The sequence below is a fragment of the Narcine bancroftii genome, chromosome 1 (genome assembly GCF_036971445.1).
Source record: "Narcine bancroftii isolate sNarBan1 chromosome 1, sNarBan1.hap1, whole genome shotgun sequence".
Taxonomy (NCBI): domain Eukaryota; kingdom Metazoa; phylum Chordata; class Chondrichthyes; order Torpediniformes; family Narcinidae; genus Narcine; species Narcine bancroftii.
The window spans coordinates 327761377-327779886 of NC_091469.1; the positions used below are offsets into that span (position 1 = coordinate 327761377).

Consider the following 18510-nt stretch of genomic DNA (forward strand, 5'->3'; position numbering starts at 1 on the left):
AGAAGAACATAATGAAGACAAAACAGAAGTACTATGAGCTAGGAGAAAAAACACACAAAATACTAGCTTGGCAGCTTAAGACAGAACAAACTAAAAGAACGGTATTGGCATCAAGGAAAAAGGACAAACAAATTACATATAACCTAACGGAGATCAATGAAAACTTCAAGGAATTCTATGAGCAATTATATCGAACTGAGAACGAAAGGAAAGAAGACAAAATAGATGAATTTCTAGCTAAAATTGAACTACCGAAATTGCAAGAGGAGCAAAACAAATTAATGAAATAATTTGAAATAGAGGAAATACAGGATATATTAAAAAATCTACCGAACAATAAAACGCCAGGAGAGGATGGACTCCCAATAGAATTCTATAAAACATTTAAAGACTTATTAATTCCTTCTCTCCTGGAAGTAATGCACCAGATTGAAGAAACACAAAACATGCCAGATTCATGCAAAACAGCAATAATTACAGTAATACCAAAGACGGGGAAACATCCATTAACACCAGCATCGTGTAGACCAATATCTCTACTCAACACAGAATATAAGATAATAGCTAAACTATTAGCAAACAGATTGGCCGACTGTGTACCAAAAATAGTAAAACTAGATCAAACTGGATTAATTAAGAAAAGACGAACAACGGACAATATCTGTAAGTTCGTTAACTTAATCCATGCAGAACAAGGAAACAAGACACCAACAGTGGTGGTTGCCTGAGACACAGAGAAAGCCTTTGACAGAGTAGAATGGAATTATTTATTCAAAGTACAACAGAGGTTCAACCTACCAAAGAAATATATTAATTGGATTAAAGCATTATATAAGGGACCATTGGCAAAGGTGACATTAAATGGATCTATATCAAACCAATTTAAATTAAGCAGGTCAACGAGGCAGGGATGTCCACTATCTCCCTCACTGTTCGCGTTAGCTATAGAACCATTGGCAGAACTGATAAGAACAGAAAATAAAATAAGGGGGATAAAAATAAAAGAGAAGGAATATAAAATCAGTCTATTTGCAGATGATCTCATAGCATACTTAACAGAACCAGAAATATCCATGAAAGAACTACATCAAAAATTGAAGGAATATGGAGAAGTATCGGCGTACAAGATCAACGCAAATAAAAGTGAAGCAATGCCAAAGAATAATGCAGTTTTCACAAAGTTTAAGAAAGAATCACCATTTAGATGGCAAACACAAGCAATCCGATACCTAGGTATTCAACTAGATAATGATCTAGGCCATCTATACAAATTAAATTATCAGCCATTAATGAAGAAATTACAAGGCGACTTAGAACATTGGAAAGATTTACCACTAACTCTGATAGGAAGGGTAAATTGCATTAAAATGAATATCTTCCCAAGGATACAATGCCTATTCTAATCGTTACGAATTCACCTAACTGAGAAATTCTTCAAGGAGCTAAAGAAAATAATAAGGAAATTCTTATGCAAAGGGGGGAAACCAAGGATAGCAATAGATAAATTAACAGAATGGTACAAACAAGGAGGTTTACAACTACCAAACTTTATAAATTATTATAGAGAAGCACAATTAAGATACCTATCAGATTTTTATCAAACAAGGGAAAAACCAGATTGGACCAGATTAGAGCTAGATAAAATGGGGGAGAAGGTACCTGAACATATACTATATAAGTGGGATGAAAAGCTGGTGCAACAGGGGAATTCACCAGTATTGCAATCTGCTCAACATTTGGAAGAAGATTCACGTAGAAAGGAAAAAAACAAATGATCAACTACCAAAATTAATATTGACGCAAAATCAACTAATCCCCTTCACAATAGATAACCTTTCCATTAGAGAATGGGAGAGAAAATAGATCAAAAGAATAGAAAATTGTTTTTTGGGAAATAAATTATTATCTTTTGAACAAATGAAGTGCAAATATGGTATAACTCACGGTACAATGTTTGCATATCACCAACTGAAAACCTACTTGAAAGACAAATTGGGAAGCAGGCTGAGGTTATCAGAAGGAAGCAATTTTGAATTTGTGATTACAGACACAATGATAATTAAAAGATTTATAACAAACATGTACATCAAACTGCAAGAGAAAGAGAACGAGGAAACAAGCTGTAAACCCAAACAAAAATGGAAACAAGATCTAAACATAAAGATAAAGAATAAAACATGGGAAAAGCTATGCTCCGGAACTATGAGAAATGCAACAAACACGAGGTTACGCATGATACAATATAATTGGTTACACGGGCTATACACCATGCCCCAAAAGTTAAATAAATGGGACCCAACAGTATCAGACAGATGTTTTCGCTGTAAGAAGGAAACGGGAACAACAGTACGTGCAATTTGGGCATGTGAGAAAGTGGAAAAGTTTTGGGAAGATCTAAATCAGGTATTAAATAAAATCACAAAAAGCAACATACCAAAAAATCTAGAGATCTTTCTTCTAAGTAATATAAGAAGTAAAGAACTCGGACTCGATTTGGATGGAGCACAAAAAATATTTGTTATGATAGCCTTAGCTGTAGCAAAAAAATGTATTATGTCAACCTGGAAATTAAAAGATAGCCTGAGAATACAGCAATGGTACATAGAAATGAATAAATGTATTCCATTGGAAAAAATAACATATAATTTAAGAAAGAACATCACAGTATTCGAACAAATTTAGGAACCGTACATTAAACACAACAGAGAAGTCCTACCGTAGACCTCCACCACCTAAAATGACAGAAGGAGAAGAAGACGAAATGAACTGACCCAGTATGTAAAAGTAGATGACACAAATTTCTTATTTTCATTGTGTGATGACATTGTTTAATGTATCATATATGTTGAACTTTGAGTGGATGGGGGGTGGGGGGTTGAAGGAGGGAGGGAAGGGAAGGGAAGGGGGGAAAAGGGGAGAAAATGACACTGTATATTCAAGAGGGAAATGTTTGTGTGTATTTTGGTCAGTATGGTTCATAGTGTGAAAAATAAAAAAATTATTAAAAAAAACTAGTGATATCACTTGCATTACGTGGTAAGAGATCACGCCAAACAGCCTCATGTTATTTGCAGTCCCTTCGAGCCACGATTCACCGATGTTTTCAAATGCATTCTTGATGTTATAAATTTTCCAAAACTGTGTTAAAGTTGTGGGATTTTCTCCTGATGTAGCTTTAATGGCTTGAGAAAATGTTTGTTGCAAATAATAAGCTGAGAATGTGGCAATGACACCCTGATCCATGGGCTGCAGCAATAAGGTTGTGTTTGGCAGCAAAAAAAATTATTTTGACATTTTAATTCAACTCCAAAATAGCAGTTAAATGGGCTGGTGCATTGTCAAACAACAATAATTTTTTTTAAATCTAAGTTATTATTTAAGCAGTAACATTCAGTTGCAGAACAAAATTAAGTTATGAACCATTCTTCAAACAATTGTCTTGTCACACAGGCTTTTCTTTTTGATCACCATATTACAGAAAGTGCCCTTTTTGGTTATTACTCTATTAAAATTATAAACTGTTATATCAAAATCCTCATCTCTAATTAACTCTTCCATTTGGCAAGTCCCAAGTTAGGAACTTGAAAGAATTTTTTTCTGTCAAGTGACATGATTTGCTGTTCCAGTGTGTTCATTTACTCTGAAAGTCCTGCTCTGATGCAACATTCCTGTGATTCAGTAGCCTCTTTTAAACTACAGCACCTGGGTAGCCCTCCTGGGACCCAGGTGTGATTACTGGGGCAAAGGTGCTGAAAGCACCTTTTCAATTGCAGGGGGGATCAATCCATTAAATCATCAACCTGTTGATTTAAGGGGGATCCCACCCCCACAATGATGCATCATGTACTCACTGGAAGTACCGCCAGATATTAAGATGCTGGCTGCCTGGTGACGCAAGCAAGCGCTGACATCACTAAAATAAGCGGGTTGGCCATTTACATTTACAAATCGCCTTTTGACGCAACCTAGTTAAGTTTAACTGGGACCTGGTTGGATTCCGATGGGGTTGACCGGATCAGACCCTTTCTTGCTGTCGTGGAACTGGGGTGCTAACCGGGCAAATTGCCTGATTAACCCCATTTTACATGGCAGGTTGAAAGGGCCTAATGAGAGGCTGCTGTTCCAGAGACCCAGACTTAAATTGTGTTTAAAATCTTCCCATATTTGCACAAGAATTTAAATTCAATAATCAGGAACTTTGATTATTGAGTAGGATAGTGATGCACCAGTGTGTTGCTGCCTCTCAGTTACAAGAGCCTTGGGTCAATTCTGAACTTCTAATATCGTGGTTCTTAACATTTTTCTTTCCACTCACATATCACCTTACATGCCATTGGCACTCTATGGTGAGTTAGAATTACTTAAGGTTGTATGTCACTGTCATAGTGTTTGAATCTGCAGTCTTTTCATAACTGATAAATGTTTCTTGCGGGTGCTCAGGTTTCCTACAAGATAAAATGTCGTCGCAATTTAACAGCATTTGCCACTTTTTGTAAATGTGGCTTCACCTACATCAGCTAATGTATAGTTTGAATAATTCACACTATAATTACCATAAACCTGCATTTATTCAAATTTGTGGCAATGTTATCCAAAGATTGTTGATGTAATTAAGTCTGGCTGACAAATGATCTGAACTGGTTGACTTGAAAGGAAATTAAAAAATTTGAGATGTATGGTTTCATATTTTATCTAGCTGTTTTATGTTAGTTTAAATATGAATGTTTGCGCAATGATGCTGCCACAAAAGAGCAAATTTCATGACTTGTTCTTGACAATAAATTCTGATACTGTTCCTTTATGCTTGTCATTCAATTTGTAAACCTTAAACTACAAGCAATTACTAGAGGTACATATTTGTTTTTAGTGTCATGCCAATGAATGGAAAGTAAATCACTAACAAAGTCTCTTTTTCTTCAACTGTTTTGCAATAGTTTTACATTGCCATTTTATTGACGTTGCATTATTCCAGGAGATTATTAATGCAATCATGGCTTTGGTCCAATTTCCTTTTGCCTGCAGCTGTAAATTTGTATAAAAATTCCACTGGATCGTTGCCTATTTTTAGTGGTTTCTATCCATGTGGTTTTCTTTTCTGTTTTTTTTTGTATTTCAAGTGAATGTTCTTCATTTTAAAGATTTAAAGGAATGGGAGAGATGATGGAGTAAATCTCGAAGAATGAAATAGTTGATTTTTTAAAAAATTGTCCTGGAACCAATGCAATTATAGATGAGGACCATTATTTGTATTTTGAGGACCATTGAAACAAGAAAGTCTGCAGATGCTGGGGTTGAGTGCAACACACAAATGTGCTGGCGTAATTCAGCACGACCCACTGAGTTTCTCCAGCGTGCATGTGTATTGCATTAATCATAAGGGTGTATCCTTGTTTCAAAAATAGTGTCGTGAATATTAAAATAGAATAAAAAGGGAGGATGTGCAGAATAGCACTGATTGTAGAATCAAATAAAATTAAGGTCTCAAAGAGATTTGGGGCCCAATTATGAAGTGGATTACTTTTTCAGTTTCTTTCATTTCTTTAAAAACACAAAGTAATACAAAATAAATTGATCCACTATTTAACCTCAACATTCCAGAATTAATCTCTTTTCTGAGTTTATTAAGATGTGGACGTTATTTGCCTTCGGGCATTGGAAAAACAGTAAGCTTTTTAACCCAAATGTTTTTCTCAACACTTGTTGAGGGGAGAGTTGAACTGTGATCTAATTACAAACTAATCTTCTCCATCATTTCCCTTGAACTTGTATTATCAAAATGATATCAAACAGATTTTAAAAAATTATTAATTGAATACCAACATCTGTGATTTGCAAAAGAGCATTCCAGATTACACAATCATTTACATGTAGATGCCTTTCTTAACTTCACTCTTGAAAGACTTGTCTGGAATTTTTGGATGATATCTCCTCACCTGATCAGGGATGTTTTCCTACCTGATGTTGCTCCACTTGAAAACCATAATCTTTGTTATCCACACTTTGAGTAATTTCTCCTTGTGCTACATTGTATATAGGTTCTTGTTTATGTGAAAACGGTGAATGAGGTATGATCTTTGCAGGAGACGTGAGGAAATGTTGAATCTGCCTTTCCTGAGGATGTATTCCTTTCTCTGCATTTAATACCATGGTGACATTTTTTTTGTTTCTTATTCCTTTAGGTATTCATTTGTAGCAGCAATGGGCTATCTCACAGTGTGCCAAATTAGCAGGGTATATATCTTCAATTATGGGCTGTTGTCCACTGATTTTTCTGGGTGAGTTCCTTTTTGTAAAAAATTTTTTGGTAATGATTTAGGTTTTAAAATCCTATCACTCCTCTTTTCTTCAGGATATAGGATGGTGACTGGATGTTGGTTTCTGTACCACTTACAAGAAAGACTTCTTCATTTAGCCAGTCCAGTTAGTGCAACAGCTGAAATACCAAGAAATGTGTTCTAGCGAAGTGGAAAGGAATAGCCTCGGCCTATTTCCTTGTGGTGCAGTTGATCCCAGTATTGCTTCCTCTTTGGTGGACTTGCCAGTTCAGGTTTGTAATTTCTGGTGTGATATCCTGCCCATGAAGCTTATCAGCAATTCCTGCATTTACTTTTTGATTTTCACTAAGGATGAAATATTGAAACCTCCAGTGAGGCATGGGTGTTGCAATGTGGTAATCTGCTAAATTCACTTTTGCCATTTTAAAGACACCTTCATAGTTATGTTTACACTTCATTTCAATCATTGAGCTTCCTATTATGTGCTGGCTGTCATGTTGATCTGTTTCTTCTTTTTCTTTATGCTCAGTGGATCCTTTTGGTGAGTTATGCATTTCGTAGTTGCTATATCATATGCAAAAAACAATCTTGGTGTGCTGTGTATTATAGCATGTTGGCTGTGAGATAACTCAGCATTTGAATTTTGTATTAAACCAATATTAGAATTCATGTGTATATAGGAAGTGCAACATTTAACAGCATTTTGTGGATAAATGTGGCAATTGATTATTGCATTTGTAAATTTATGCAAGTATGCTTTTCCTTCAAAGTTTGATTGAAAAGGGGGGGGGCGTGGCAAGATGGCGTAGAAGAAAGACGTGAATTCCACCTTTCCCCAGCTGGATTACTAAATAGCCGGTTTTAAAAAAGCATAAAAGTGGTTAAAAATAATATTTATAGTTGTTTAAATAACAGTGATTTATTATGGCATCTAATGTGGAAAAAAATTTAAACCTCAACTTCAGAAAAAATTAACATTCAAAAGTGTGGAAGAACTGATGCCTACCTGCATAGCTGAATCCATGGAATCATTATTGGGAGCCTCCAAGCCTCAGAGGACTCCAGCCCGTTCGAGTTTGACCTCAGCGCTGATCCTGCCTCCGCAAGATGGCGCCGACTCTTTGGTGAGTTCGGCCATTGCTGATCCACATTCACGTGCAGCTGTGCTCGCGGACAGCATGGCTGACAAGGGGACCTGCGAACCTGCGATCTTGCTAGGCGGCCCGGGGACGCGCAATGTAGCATCTGAGGATGCTCCTGCGCATCCGGCGGCTTTGCCTGGCTTGCGTGGGGAATTCCGGGTCCGAGAATTGCTGGACAAAGTATGGGGTGTGGGGAAGCCCCAACGCCAACGTTCCAAAGAGGTCGTGGTGCTGGCGTCAGGTGTCCAGGCCTGCAGCCGTTCAGCTAAAAGATTTTTGATGACTGAGGAAGAAGAGGAACTTGCTTTATTGGAATTTGTCCAGGAGGAGGAGCCTGTAGTTAAAGGAGGCAGACCTCAAAAAGTGGAGGTGGAATTTGGAATGGATTCAGTGTTCATTGTTTTGGAAGGGATTGCTTGTCAAACGCACAATATGTCAAAACAAATATCAACTCCGATGAATCAAGGATTTATGGAGATGAAAATAAAAATGAATACCTTTTGTGATGAAATGTCAGATATGAAACAGGAAATGACTGTAGTTAAGAGTGATATTAATAAATGTATGAAATCAGTTGATACTGTGCAAGATAATTTTAAGAAAATTGAAGCAGCCTTTTCTGAGTGTCAAAATCAGGTGGAACGTAATAGAGAAAAAGTGGAAGGTTCCTTTGTAGATTGGGGGATTCAAAGAAGAGACTTAATGAAGAAGATTGAATTGTTGGAAAATCAAAGCCGAAGAAATAATGTGAAAATAGTTGGTCTTCCAGTGGACATTGAAGGTTCCGATCCTATAAAAATTTTTAAGCATTGGATCCCAGAGGTTCTGGGTAAAGAGCTTTTTCCTGAAGGCTTGGAATTGGATCGGGCTCGTAGAGCTCTGAGAAGAAAACTACTTCCAGGACTGAGAGCAGTCTTGGTTCATTGTTTAAAATACCAAGACAGAGACATGATTCTATGTATGGCGGTACAGAAAGCACGGCAGAGTCGGTCTCCATTAATGGTTCAAAATAAGAGAGTTTTTTTTTAATGCCGATTTGAGCCAAGAGGTTATTAGAAGACGACAAGAATTTAATACGGCTAAAGATGTTTTCTGGAGAAAAGGCTACAAGTTTCGTTATCCTGCAATTTTGAAGGTTTTTTATGGAAATTTTCAATCTCAATTCTTTGAGAATGATCATGATGCTTCGGTTTTTGCTAATTCTTTGCCGGAACTGCGAAGAAATGGGTGTTCTCCTCCATTGTCTCCTAAGAGGAGGGGAATTGGAAATGGAAATGGACATGGATATGGAAAGTATGGAAAGAAAGAAGAGTTGACACAAAGCCTTGATGTTGAAGATCCGGAGCAGTCGTTGGGTTTGGAATAATTGGGCTGAATATATGGACTATATTTGATTGTGTTTAATTAAATAATCTGGCTGTGGGGCGGGGGGGGGGGGTGGATGACACTGAAAACTTTGATAGTCATCTAGCGCTAGTGGGTTTACCACACCCAGATTTTTAGGTTATTACTACCTTTGGATGGTTTTTTTTGTGTTTTTGTGCTTTTTAATTTTTTTTTTGAGGGGGGGGTTTCTTTTTTTTTGAAGAATTATAGAGGGGAGCATTATTTTATAGTGTGTAAATATATTAGTAGTTAAAAAGATGTCTAAATTGAATTTTGCAACTTTTAATGTTCAGGGATTAAATAATATAAATAAGGGAAAGTGAATTTTAGCTTGTATTAAGAAAATGAAAATTGATATTGCTTTTTTACAAGAAACACATTTGACTGAAAAAGAACATTTGAAATTGAAAAGAGATTGGATTGGTCATGTTTTTTCTTCTTTTAATTCTAAGGCAAGAGGAGTAGCGATTTTGATTCATAAAAATTTACCATTTGAATTGGAATCTTCAGAGGGTTATGCTGGCAGAGTATTAAGAGTGAATTGTAAAATTTTTGCTGAATCTTGGACTTTTCTGAATCTTTATGCCCCTAATATAGATGATGAGAGGTTTATTTCAGAAGCTTTTTTACTGTTAACTCAAGGTAATGAAAATGTCTTAGTTGGTGGAGATTTTAATTGTGTTCTGGACCCTTTATTGGACAGAAATCCAAAAAGTATAAGGAAATCAAAGATGGCAACACAAATTAATGCGTTAATGAAAGATTTAAATTTGGTGGATATTTGGAGAAAAGTTAATCCGAAAGAGAAAGATTTTTGATTTTACTCTTCAATACATTATTCGCTTTCTAGAATTGATGTATTTTTGGTATCAGCACATTTACAAGATAGAGTATTATGAGCGGAATATAAAAGTAGAGTTAGATCAGATCATTCATTATTACTTTTTTTTCTGAAAGTTCGGAGGTAGTAAGTCTGTCGTTTAGATGGAGGTATAAAGCAATGTTATTGAAAAAAACAGAGTTTGTTAAAGAGCATATCTCTTTATTTTTGACTGAGAATGTTAATTCTGTGGCTAGTCATTTTGTAATATGGGACGCTTTAAAAGCTTATTTGAGGGGGCAGATTATTAGTTATTCTACGAAAGTTAAGAAACAATATATGGCAGAAAGTTTAGAGTTAGAAAATCAGATTGCTGAGTTAGAGAAAGATTTTCAAAAAGGTGTAACAGAAGATTTAAAAAAATCCGTATTAGTGAGGTTGAAATTACATTATAATACTTTTCAAACATCAGTTTGAGCGCTTAATTAATCGATCTAAACAACGTTATGAGTTGGGGGAAAGAGCTCATAAGGTACTTGCTTGGCAATTGAAAGCTGAACAGGACTATCAATGCTGTTAAGAAGAATTCAAAAGTTACTTATAAACCTCAGGAAATTAATTACCAGTTTTATTCATTTTATTTAAAATTATATACTTCTGAGGGGAAATAGAATAATGGCTCTATTGACTCTTATCTAAATTAAAATATTAGATGGAAATGATGTTCAGGAATTGGAATCTCCATTTATGGATTTTGAAATTAAGGAAGCTATTCAGGTAATGCCTAATGGAAAGTTGCCAGGGGATGATGAATTCCCTGTGAAATTTTATAAACTTTTTTTATGATGATTTCTCATATGTTTTTGGAGAAGTGTTGAATCAAATTACTGAAGATCAGAAGTTACCAGAATCATGTTCAAGTGCTTTAATAACTGTTATTCCAAAAAAAGGTAGGGATCCATTAAAACTGTCTTCATATGGACCTATTTATTTATTAAATATAGATTATAAAATTATAGAGGAAGTATTAGCTAATAGACTTGCTAAGTATTTACCTAAATTGGTACATATTGATCAAACAGGTTTTATTAAGAATAGAAACGCATCAGACAATATATTTCGATTAATTACTTTGGTCATCGCATACCTAAAGCAACCTAATCACCCTATGGTGTTTGCATTAGATGCAGAAAAAGCTTTTGATAGGGTTGAGTGGGAATTTTTATTTAAAGTCTTAGAGAATTTTAAATTTGGCCCTTTTTATATTGGTTGGGTTAAGGGTTATAGAAACCCGACTGCTAGGGTGGTGACAAATGGACAGATTTCTTTACCATTTAAATTGACTCATTCAACTCTACAGGGCTGCCCATTGTCACCAGCCTTATTTGCATTGGCTATTGAACCATTAGCTCAGGCTATTAGACAAAATGAAGAAATTAGAGGGATGAGGGTTAAGAATGAAGAATATAAAATTAACTTATTTGCAGACAATGTGTTGGTATACTTGATGGAACCGGAACGATAGTTGAAACAATTGCAAGAGTTTGTTGAAATTTGGAGAAATATTGGGATATAAAGTTAATTGGGATAAAAGTGAAATTTTACCTGTTGGAGTGGGAGATTATTCTGAATTTAAAACTATTACAAAATTAAGGTGGACAAATAAAATTAAATATTTAGGTGGGTTTATGGATACTAATTATCTATCAATTAAATTATGTACCCATATTAAGATGGATTAAAGCAGATTTGATCAAGTGGAAATATCTTCCATCAACTTTGGTTGGGTTAATTGTATTAAAATGAATATTTTTCCTCTAATTTTAATATTTATTTCAGTCAATACCTTGTTTACTTCCTAAGGGTTTTTTCAAGATTTGAATAAAGTAGTGCGAGAGTTTTTATGGAAAGGTACATTAGCTCGAGTGGCATTGCATAGACTTGCATGGAAGTATGCATTGGGCAGACTACAGCTACCACATTTTCAAAATTATTATGAAGCGGCCCAGTTGAAGTTTGTTAGTAGATTGATGGATTTAGATCAGCCTCTGAGCTGGGCTAACGTGAAGGTGGCGTGTATTTCTAGGGTTGAGATACATTAATTTATATTTCATTGGAATTTGATTTTATTGCAGCAATATGATCTGCCGATATTGAAACATTTGTTAAAGATTTGGATTAAAAAAAACAGGGTGTTAAGATCAAAAGATAAATTACCAATTTTAACTCCATTGTATAATAATCAACTTATTTCTTTTTCAATGTTTAATAATTATTTAAAGATTTGGAACTCTAAAGGTATAAAGACAATAAAGATTGTTTTGAAGAGGGGCATTTTTTTTCTTTTAATCAGTTGAGAGAAAGATTTGATAAACCTGTGAATTCTTGTTTGTGTATTATCAACTTAGATCTTTGATAAAAGATAATTATGGTAGAGAGATGATTTTACTTACTTTGTCCAGATTTGAATCTTTGATTTCCTCTATACCGAAAAAGGGTTATATTTCAGTTATGTGTAATTTGTTACAAGATAATATGGATAAGTCAGATTGGTAGAAATCTAAACTTAAATGGAAGAGTCATTTAGTATTTATTTTTCCCGAAGACGATTGGGCGACTATGTATCAGGAGAATATAATTAAATTGACTAATATAAGATCTGGAATGGTTAATTATAATTTTTTACATCAATTATATTTGACCCTGGAAAAGCTTTAAAAAAGTGTTTAGTAATTCGGATTCTTGTTTTAGATGTGGCTCATGTATTGGAACATTTCTACATGCCGTTTGGACTTGTGTTAAAGTTCAATCATTTTGGCAAGGAAATAAAGTAGTTTTGGAAAAATTATATAATTTTATATTACCATTAGATCGAACAATTTTTTTTGTTGGGAAATTTGTATTCGTTAAGAGGAATGGGATTGGAAAAAATTCAAACTGCTTTTGTACGTTTGGTGTTATCAGTAGCGCGTAAATGTGTTGCTAGTACTTGGAAAGATGATACTGAGATTAATATATCATGCTGGCACAATGAATTGAAAGTATGTATTGTCATGGAAAAAATTACTTATAATTATTCTTTTGTTAGTAAGTGGTCTCTGTATTTGAAATTTATAATATTTTCTTTTTATATATATAATCTATATTTTTTTGCTCCCCTTAAAGGAGTTGGCTGAAGGGATGGGAGGGTGGGGTGGGTGTTATATATATCTTTGATTATTTCATGTATTACTGTTTGTCATGTTTTTTCTATCTTTTAAATAAAGTTTGGAAAAAAAAGTTTGATTGAAATAAATTATTGGCAATATGGTTCAGCATCTGAGCATTTTTATTTTCAATTTGCATCCAGCTGATATTCTAAGTACAGGCAATCCCCATATAACCATTTACAGCACGGAAACAGGCCATGTCAGCCCTTCAAGTCCATACCGGTTCATTTGAACAACTCCACTAGCTCCTCCACAAACTCCTGAGGAAGTAGAGGCTTTCTTCATGATGCCACTGGTTCCAGGAAATATCTTCCGAGATAGTGACTCCCAAGAACCTATATTTGCTCATCCTCTCCACCTCTCTATTCAGAAATGGCAGGTGGAAGACATCCGATTTACGAACAACTCGTTACGAAACAGCAAGCTGTCTTCCGGTTCAAGCATGGTTCAGTATAATTTAGTTTAAATACTTTTTCTTAAAGATTAAGCAATCTGATTTCAATCTCATTTTTCATAAATGGTGCCTTCACCCACATCCCCCCACCCACTCTGACGCGGTTAACATTCCCCCACCTCAGACAAATGGACCAAAAAACCACAGTCAGCAAAAGACATTCCCACTATCATTTTACCTACAATGCATGAAACGGGTCAGGCCAAACAAAGAAGGGAGTGATAGTTTGTGCTTCAGGATCCTTTGACCATATGTAGTTACTTTTATTATTGCATACAGCAGTGTTTATTACCTGTAGTATCATTATTGTTATGCAGAGTACTGCATTATTATGAACTGTATTATTATGTTTAACATGTTTTAGTGTTGGGAAGTGTTTTCTATTCATAGAAATGTAAAATGTATGCTATATACTAAGATAAACATTTGCCTAACTAATGCTAAATAAGGACAGTATGTACTGGTTCCGACTTAAATACAAATTGTAGTTAAAGACAGAGCTAGGTATTGGAACTTGTATTTAACCTGGGCACTGCCTGTAATGTCAATTGTCTGCCCCTGTTTTTTTTTCAGGGTATAAGGGAGCAAGTGTGACAATGTGGGATGGACTTGGAGAATGGGTTGAAGCCACCTTCTTAACGATGGCTTCTTCAAAGTCTACTTTGTACCTGGGTAGTCCTCAAAAGAAAATTTGCTTTGTCCATTAATGTTCTTGATACATCCAGTTTTTCTAAGAAATTCCTCAAAAGGCACACCAACCAGAATTTAAAAAAAAAATTGTATCCAGGAATTGTGCATGTTTTTGCCCTCTTCACACTAGTAAAAATAGCACACTTGTGAAATTGTTGCTGTTGGTCACTAGTATTTGCTTACAATTTATTTTCATAGAAATTGGATTTTGTAAGATATATTTTTAAAAAATATGACGATTCTCATATATGATGAGATTTGATGATTCTCAGCAAGGGTCCCCATTCAGCATAATTCAAAGTTAAAAGGAAACTATTCATCACATTGATTTATTCAGTTAATTGTCTTCTGAAGGATGTTTGTGGATCTTTTTGCTTTTAAGTTGCTGGTTAACTGTTATTAAAGATGTGGGACAGGAATTGTATGCAGTTTCAACCAGAAGTTTGCCACGATCTTCCTAAAGGACATCAATGAGCCAATTTTAAGGTTTTAATGCAGTCATTATTTCTAAGGCAAAGTCACAAAATACCTTTTTCCAAAATTCAATATCCATAAAAATAAAAATAAAAATTTAGACAGAGAGCACATAGCAGGCCATTTCGGCCCACAAGCCCATGCCGCTCAATTACACCCAATTAACCTACAACCCCAGCACATTATGAATGGTGGGAAGAAACTGGATCCCCCAGGGAAAACCTACGCAGACATGGGGAGAACATATCAACTTCTTACAGATGGTACAGTATTTGATCCCCAGTCCCAACCACTGGCGCTGGAATAGCATTGTGCTATCCATGATGAGATTGAATTTGTAACCTCATAACAATTAACCTGTTTTTTTAAACTCTCCCCTTTTCTGGGGGATTATCTTCTTTCTCTTTTCAATATTATTTTTGATATAATATGAAGAATATGTTAACTGTTAATTCAATCCAATCCTAGATTTAATGTTTTGGATAAGATTAAGTTAACAAATGATTTATGGCTAAAATTTATATACATTATGTTTATGATATGGCTTAGGCCTTTAACCAGATTATTATGTGTATATATTATTTTTATTAAACTCAATAAAATATTTTAAAAAGATAATATCCAGATTTCATAAATCAATATATTGCAAATCCTTTGTTAACCTGCCACCACACCATGCCACTTTGCCATATTTCAGAAGAAGTGTTCACTTGTGCCTTCCCCACATCCTGGCATTAAATTGCTTAACATAGAATTTATCCCTTGTTTGGTTTCCTTCTGTTTTCCACTTATGGGAGGAGTTTAAAATGTCAGTGAATATTTCTGTATAGATGTCTGATGTAGCAAAAAAGACTGTATCATTCCAACTGAATTTCATGAGGAATGTACCCCAGAGAAGCCACCTTTATTAAAGCAATTTAATGTAGATCAAATGTTATGAAATGCAGTTCAAAGCAAATGGCCCAGCACACAAAGAATGAATGTAGTTGAACAAGGAAATGATAAAATTGATGAACTTTGAGATATTTCTATGGTCTCCTCACATCCTTTTTCCTTTTGCCAATTTAAATTTGGTAGTAATTAGCACAAGTCTATAACCGCACCAACAATCTGGGTTAAAATTGGCACTGTCAGTAAGGAGCTTGTACATTCTCCCCGTGTCTCTTGTATGGGTTTCCTCCAGTGTCTTCCCATATTAAAAAGATGTATGGACTTGGGACGGAGTTAATTGATCACATGGGGATATTTAGTTCGCACAAGCTCATGGGCCAGACTGGCCTGTTACTGTGCTGTATCTCTACATTAACAAATGAATTAGCCTAAACACAAATGTCCTCTACCTCAGATCATGGTATCAAAAATTACTTGCCATCCGTATGTAAATTCTTCCCAAGATTTCAACTGCTGAATTACAGATACTAGTGATTTGAGTTATGGCATCCCATGTCTTGATTGAAAGTCTAAAGAGTGGGAATAAAATTATTAAAACAATGTGGAGCTACCTGCCCAGTGTTCTGTAGTATTAAATATGGTAGTATTTTGTAGTATTGTAGTAATAATCCAAAAGAATGGATCCCACCAATTACACATTTAAGGACAGTTAATTAAGCAAACATTTAACCTTGTATATCGTGAGTTTTCATTCATTCATTGTGTTTTAACTGAACAGTGAGGCTTGAGTCCTTGGAGGTCTTTCAGAGATGATTCTGGCTATGTGGCTAAGTTGCATTGAGGATTTTTGCATCCTGTTTTCTGTGCATGAGCAAACTCACTTTATCTGTGTTATTCAGTATCTGCTTCTGTTGTTCATGTAAAGGAAATCATGGAGCTCTTTTTTCCTTTCCTCTCTAGTCCTTTGATGATCGTCACACAGAAAATCACCAGCCTTGCCTTTCAGATACATGATGGTAAGACCCTAATGGTACTCAACTTGTGAAGCTTTTTTTCTGCAGATAAACTGTAATTTGTTTTGTATGCATGTATTACAGTACCAAAGAGCCAGGTTCAAATCTGATGCGGTCTGTAAGGTGTTTTCCATATGTATGGGTTTCCACCAGAAATTTAGTCTATTTAACTAATCAGCACCATTCAACAGTAGGGATATGTTTATTTTGTTTATCAAGGCAAATTTTCCTCAAACCTAAAGTCCACGTTTGCAGCATGACAAATGATGTGAATAAAGAGTCTTGCCATGTTGGATGACTCACCAGGAAAGTATTGCAAAAGCCTGGCTTCTTTCCTCACCAATTTTTGGATGCGAGGCAGGTTCTCAAAATCTAAATCCTCTGTGGGATGTCAGTGTGTGAATTTCAATTTACAGTAGAATAAATAACTGCCATCACTAGAACGCTCCATTCCTGATACTTTGACATCAGATTTCTTAAAGTAATGTATAACCTTTTTAATAGCAGGAAGAATTAATAGTACCAGAGCTTAACTAGCTGCCAAACAGTCCTGGAATAGGAATTTCAAGGGGAAGGTCCTCTCATTGAAAATGTCCAGAAGTGACTATCCATTGAACTAGATGCAAATGTAATTAACAGCTGTAAATATTTCTCAGTTTTATGTTGGAACTTGCCATTCTGAATTTCTTAACATTCAATGTCCCAACATTTTCCTTTGCTTGTCTGTATATTCTTGCCAGTTCACCAGTTTTAATAAAAATATCAGTCCTTCATAAAACAAAATAAAATTGAAGAAAAAGGAATAAAGCTCCATATAGTTGACTATATACAGCTCATATCCTAACTGTCCCAACAGGATGTCTCATTATTTAAACTTCCCTTCATGATTTTTTTCTATGGAAATTCTCTAGGACCGATACCTTCCTTGTTTTAAATTTGTATCATTCCTGCTTTTCTGGTTTACATGGAATAATTATTCTGAATTGATTATCTTGATTCAGTTCCATGTTTAACTGCTCTCTGGATGACGGTAATTTCTGCTGAGTATAAAGTAGTCTGAAGAATTGATGCAACCTCAGTGGACTAGAATCATGTTTCTCATGATGTCAATCCAAGTTTATAGAATCAGGAATATCACAGCACACATGCAGACCCTTTCGGCTCTTATAGTTTGTGCCAAACCATTTTTCTGCCCAGTCCCACTGGCCTGCACCCAGTCCATCGCCTTTCATACTTCTCCCATCCATGTACCTGTCCAAATTCTTCTTAAATGTTGAAATTGAGCTTCCATTCTCCACTTCACCTGGCAGCTCATTCCACACTCTGTCTGAAGAAGTTTCCCCTTTCACCCTTAACCCATCTCATCTACCCTCAGTGGAAAAAAACCTACCTAAATTTACTCTTTCTGTTCCCCTTATAATTTTAAATGTGTCCATCAAATCTCCTCTCAATCTTTAATGCTCCAGGGAATAAAGTCTGAATCTGTTTAATCTTTTCCTTTAACTTAATTCTTGAAGTCTGGGTAACATCCCAGGAAATCATCTCTGCACTCCTTGTATCTTTCCTGTAGTTAGGTAACCAAAACTTCACACAGCATTCCAACTTTGGCCAAACCAATGTGTTGTACAACTTTACCATAACATCCCAATACCTATACTCAATACTTCAATTATAGTCAAGTTTATTGTCATTTGATTTTACAAGTACAGCATTCTCCAGTCCTTGGTGCAAAGCATGCAGACATCTAACCGGACGTAACTCACGAACGGACAAGCAATATATATGCAGGACAAGTATTTCATCTATACAAATAAATAAATATTGTTTCATGAATGTGAGTCTTGGGTGGTAAGTGTGAGCAGTTCCTTTGGTTGTTCAATGTTCTCATTGTCTGTGGGAAGAAGTTGTTTCTTATCCTGGTGGTGCTGGCTCTTCCCCAATTGGAGCAGCTGAGAGATGCTGTTGCAGGCTGGAAGGGGTCCACCATGATTTTGCACACCACCTTCAGACAACAATCCTGGTAGTTCACATCATGGAGGGGGTTGGTGAGGAAGAGTCCATTTATCCTCTTTTTATGGTCCTGTGGATTGACCTCAGATCCATTTCTATGTGATGTAACCGACCAGGGCACTTTTGATAGAGCTCCTATAAAAGGT

At 35.5% G+C, this 18510-nt stretch overlaps 1 protein-coding gene across 6 annotated transcripts in view; it reads left to right on the plus strand.

The window, feature by feature from the left end:
• Nucleotides 1-18510, plus strand: part of mboat1 (membrane bound O-acyltransferase domain containing 1) — a 112711-nt gene that overhangs the window by 32928 nt on the left and 61273 nt on the right. For 5 of the 6 annotated variants that reach the window (XR_011347861.1, XM_069907958.1, XM_069907965.1 and 2 more), the window contains 2 exons: nt 6180-6275; nt 16302-16357. Coding sequence is in view for 5 of the 6 variants with exons in the window: in XM_069907958.1 (XP_069764059.1) it covers nt 6180-6275; nt 16302-16357 (152 nt within the window). In the remaining variant the exon portion in view is untranslated. The remainder of the gene's footprint in view (nt 1-6179; nt 6276-16301; nt 16358-18510) is intronic. The other variant, XM_069907977.1, reaches the window with a different exon arrangement.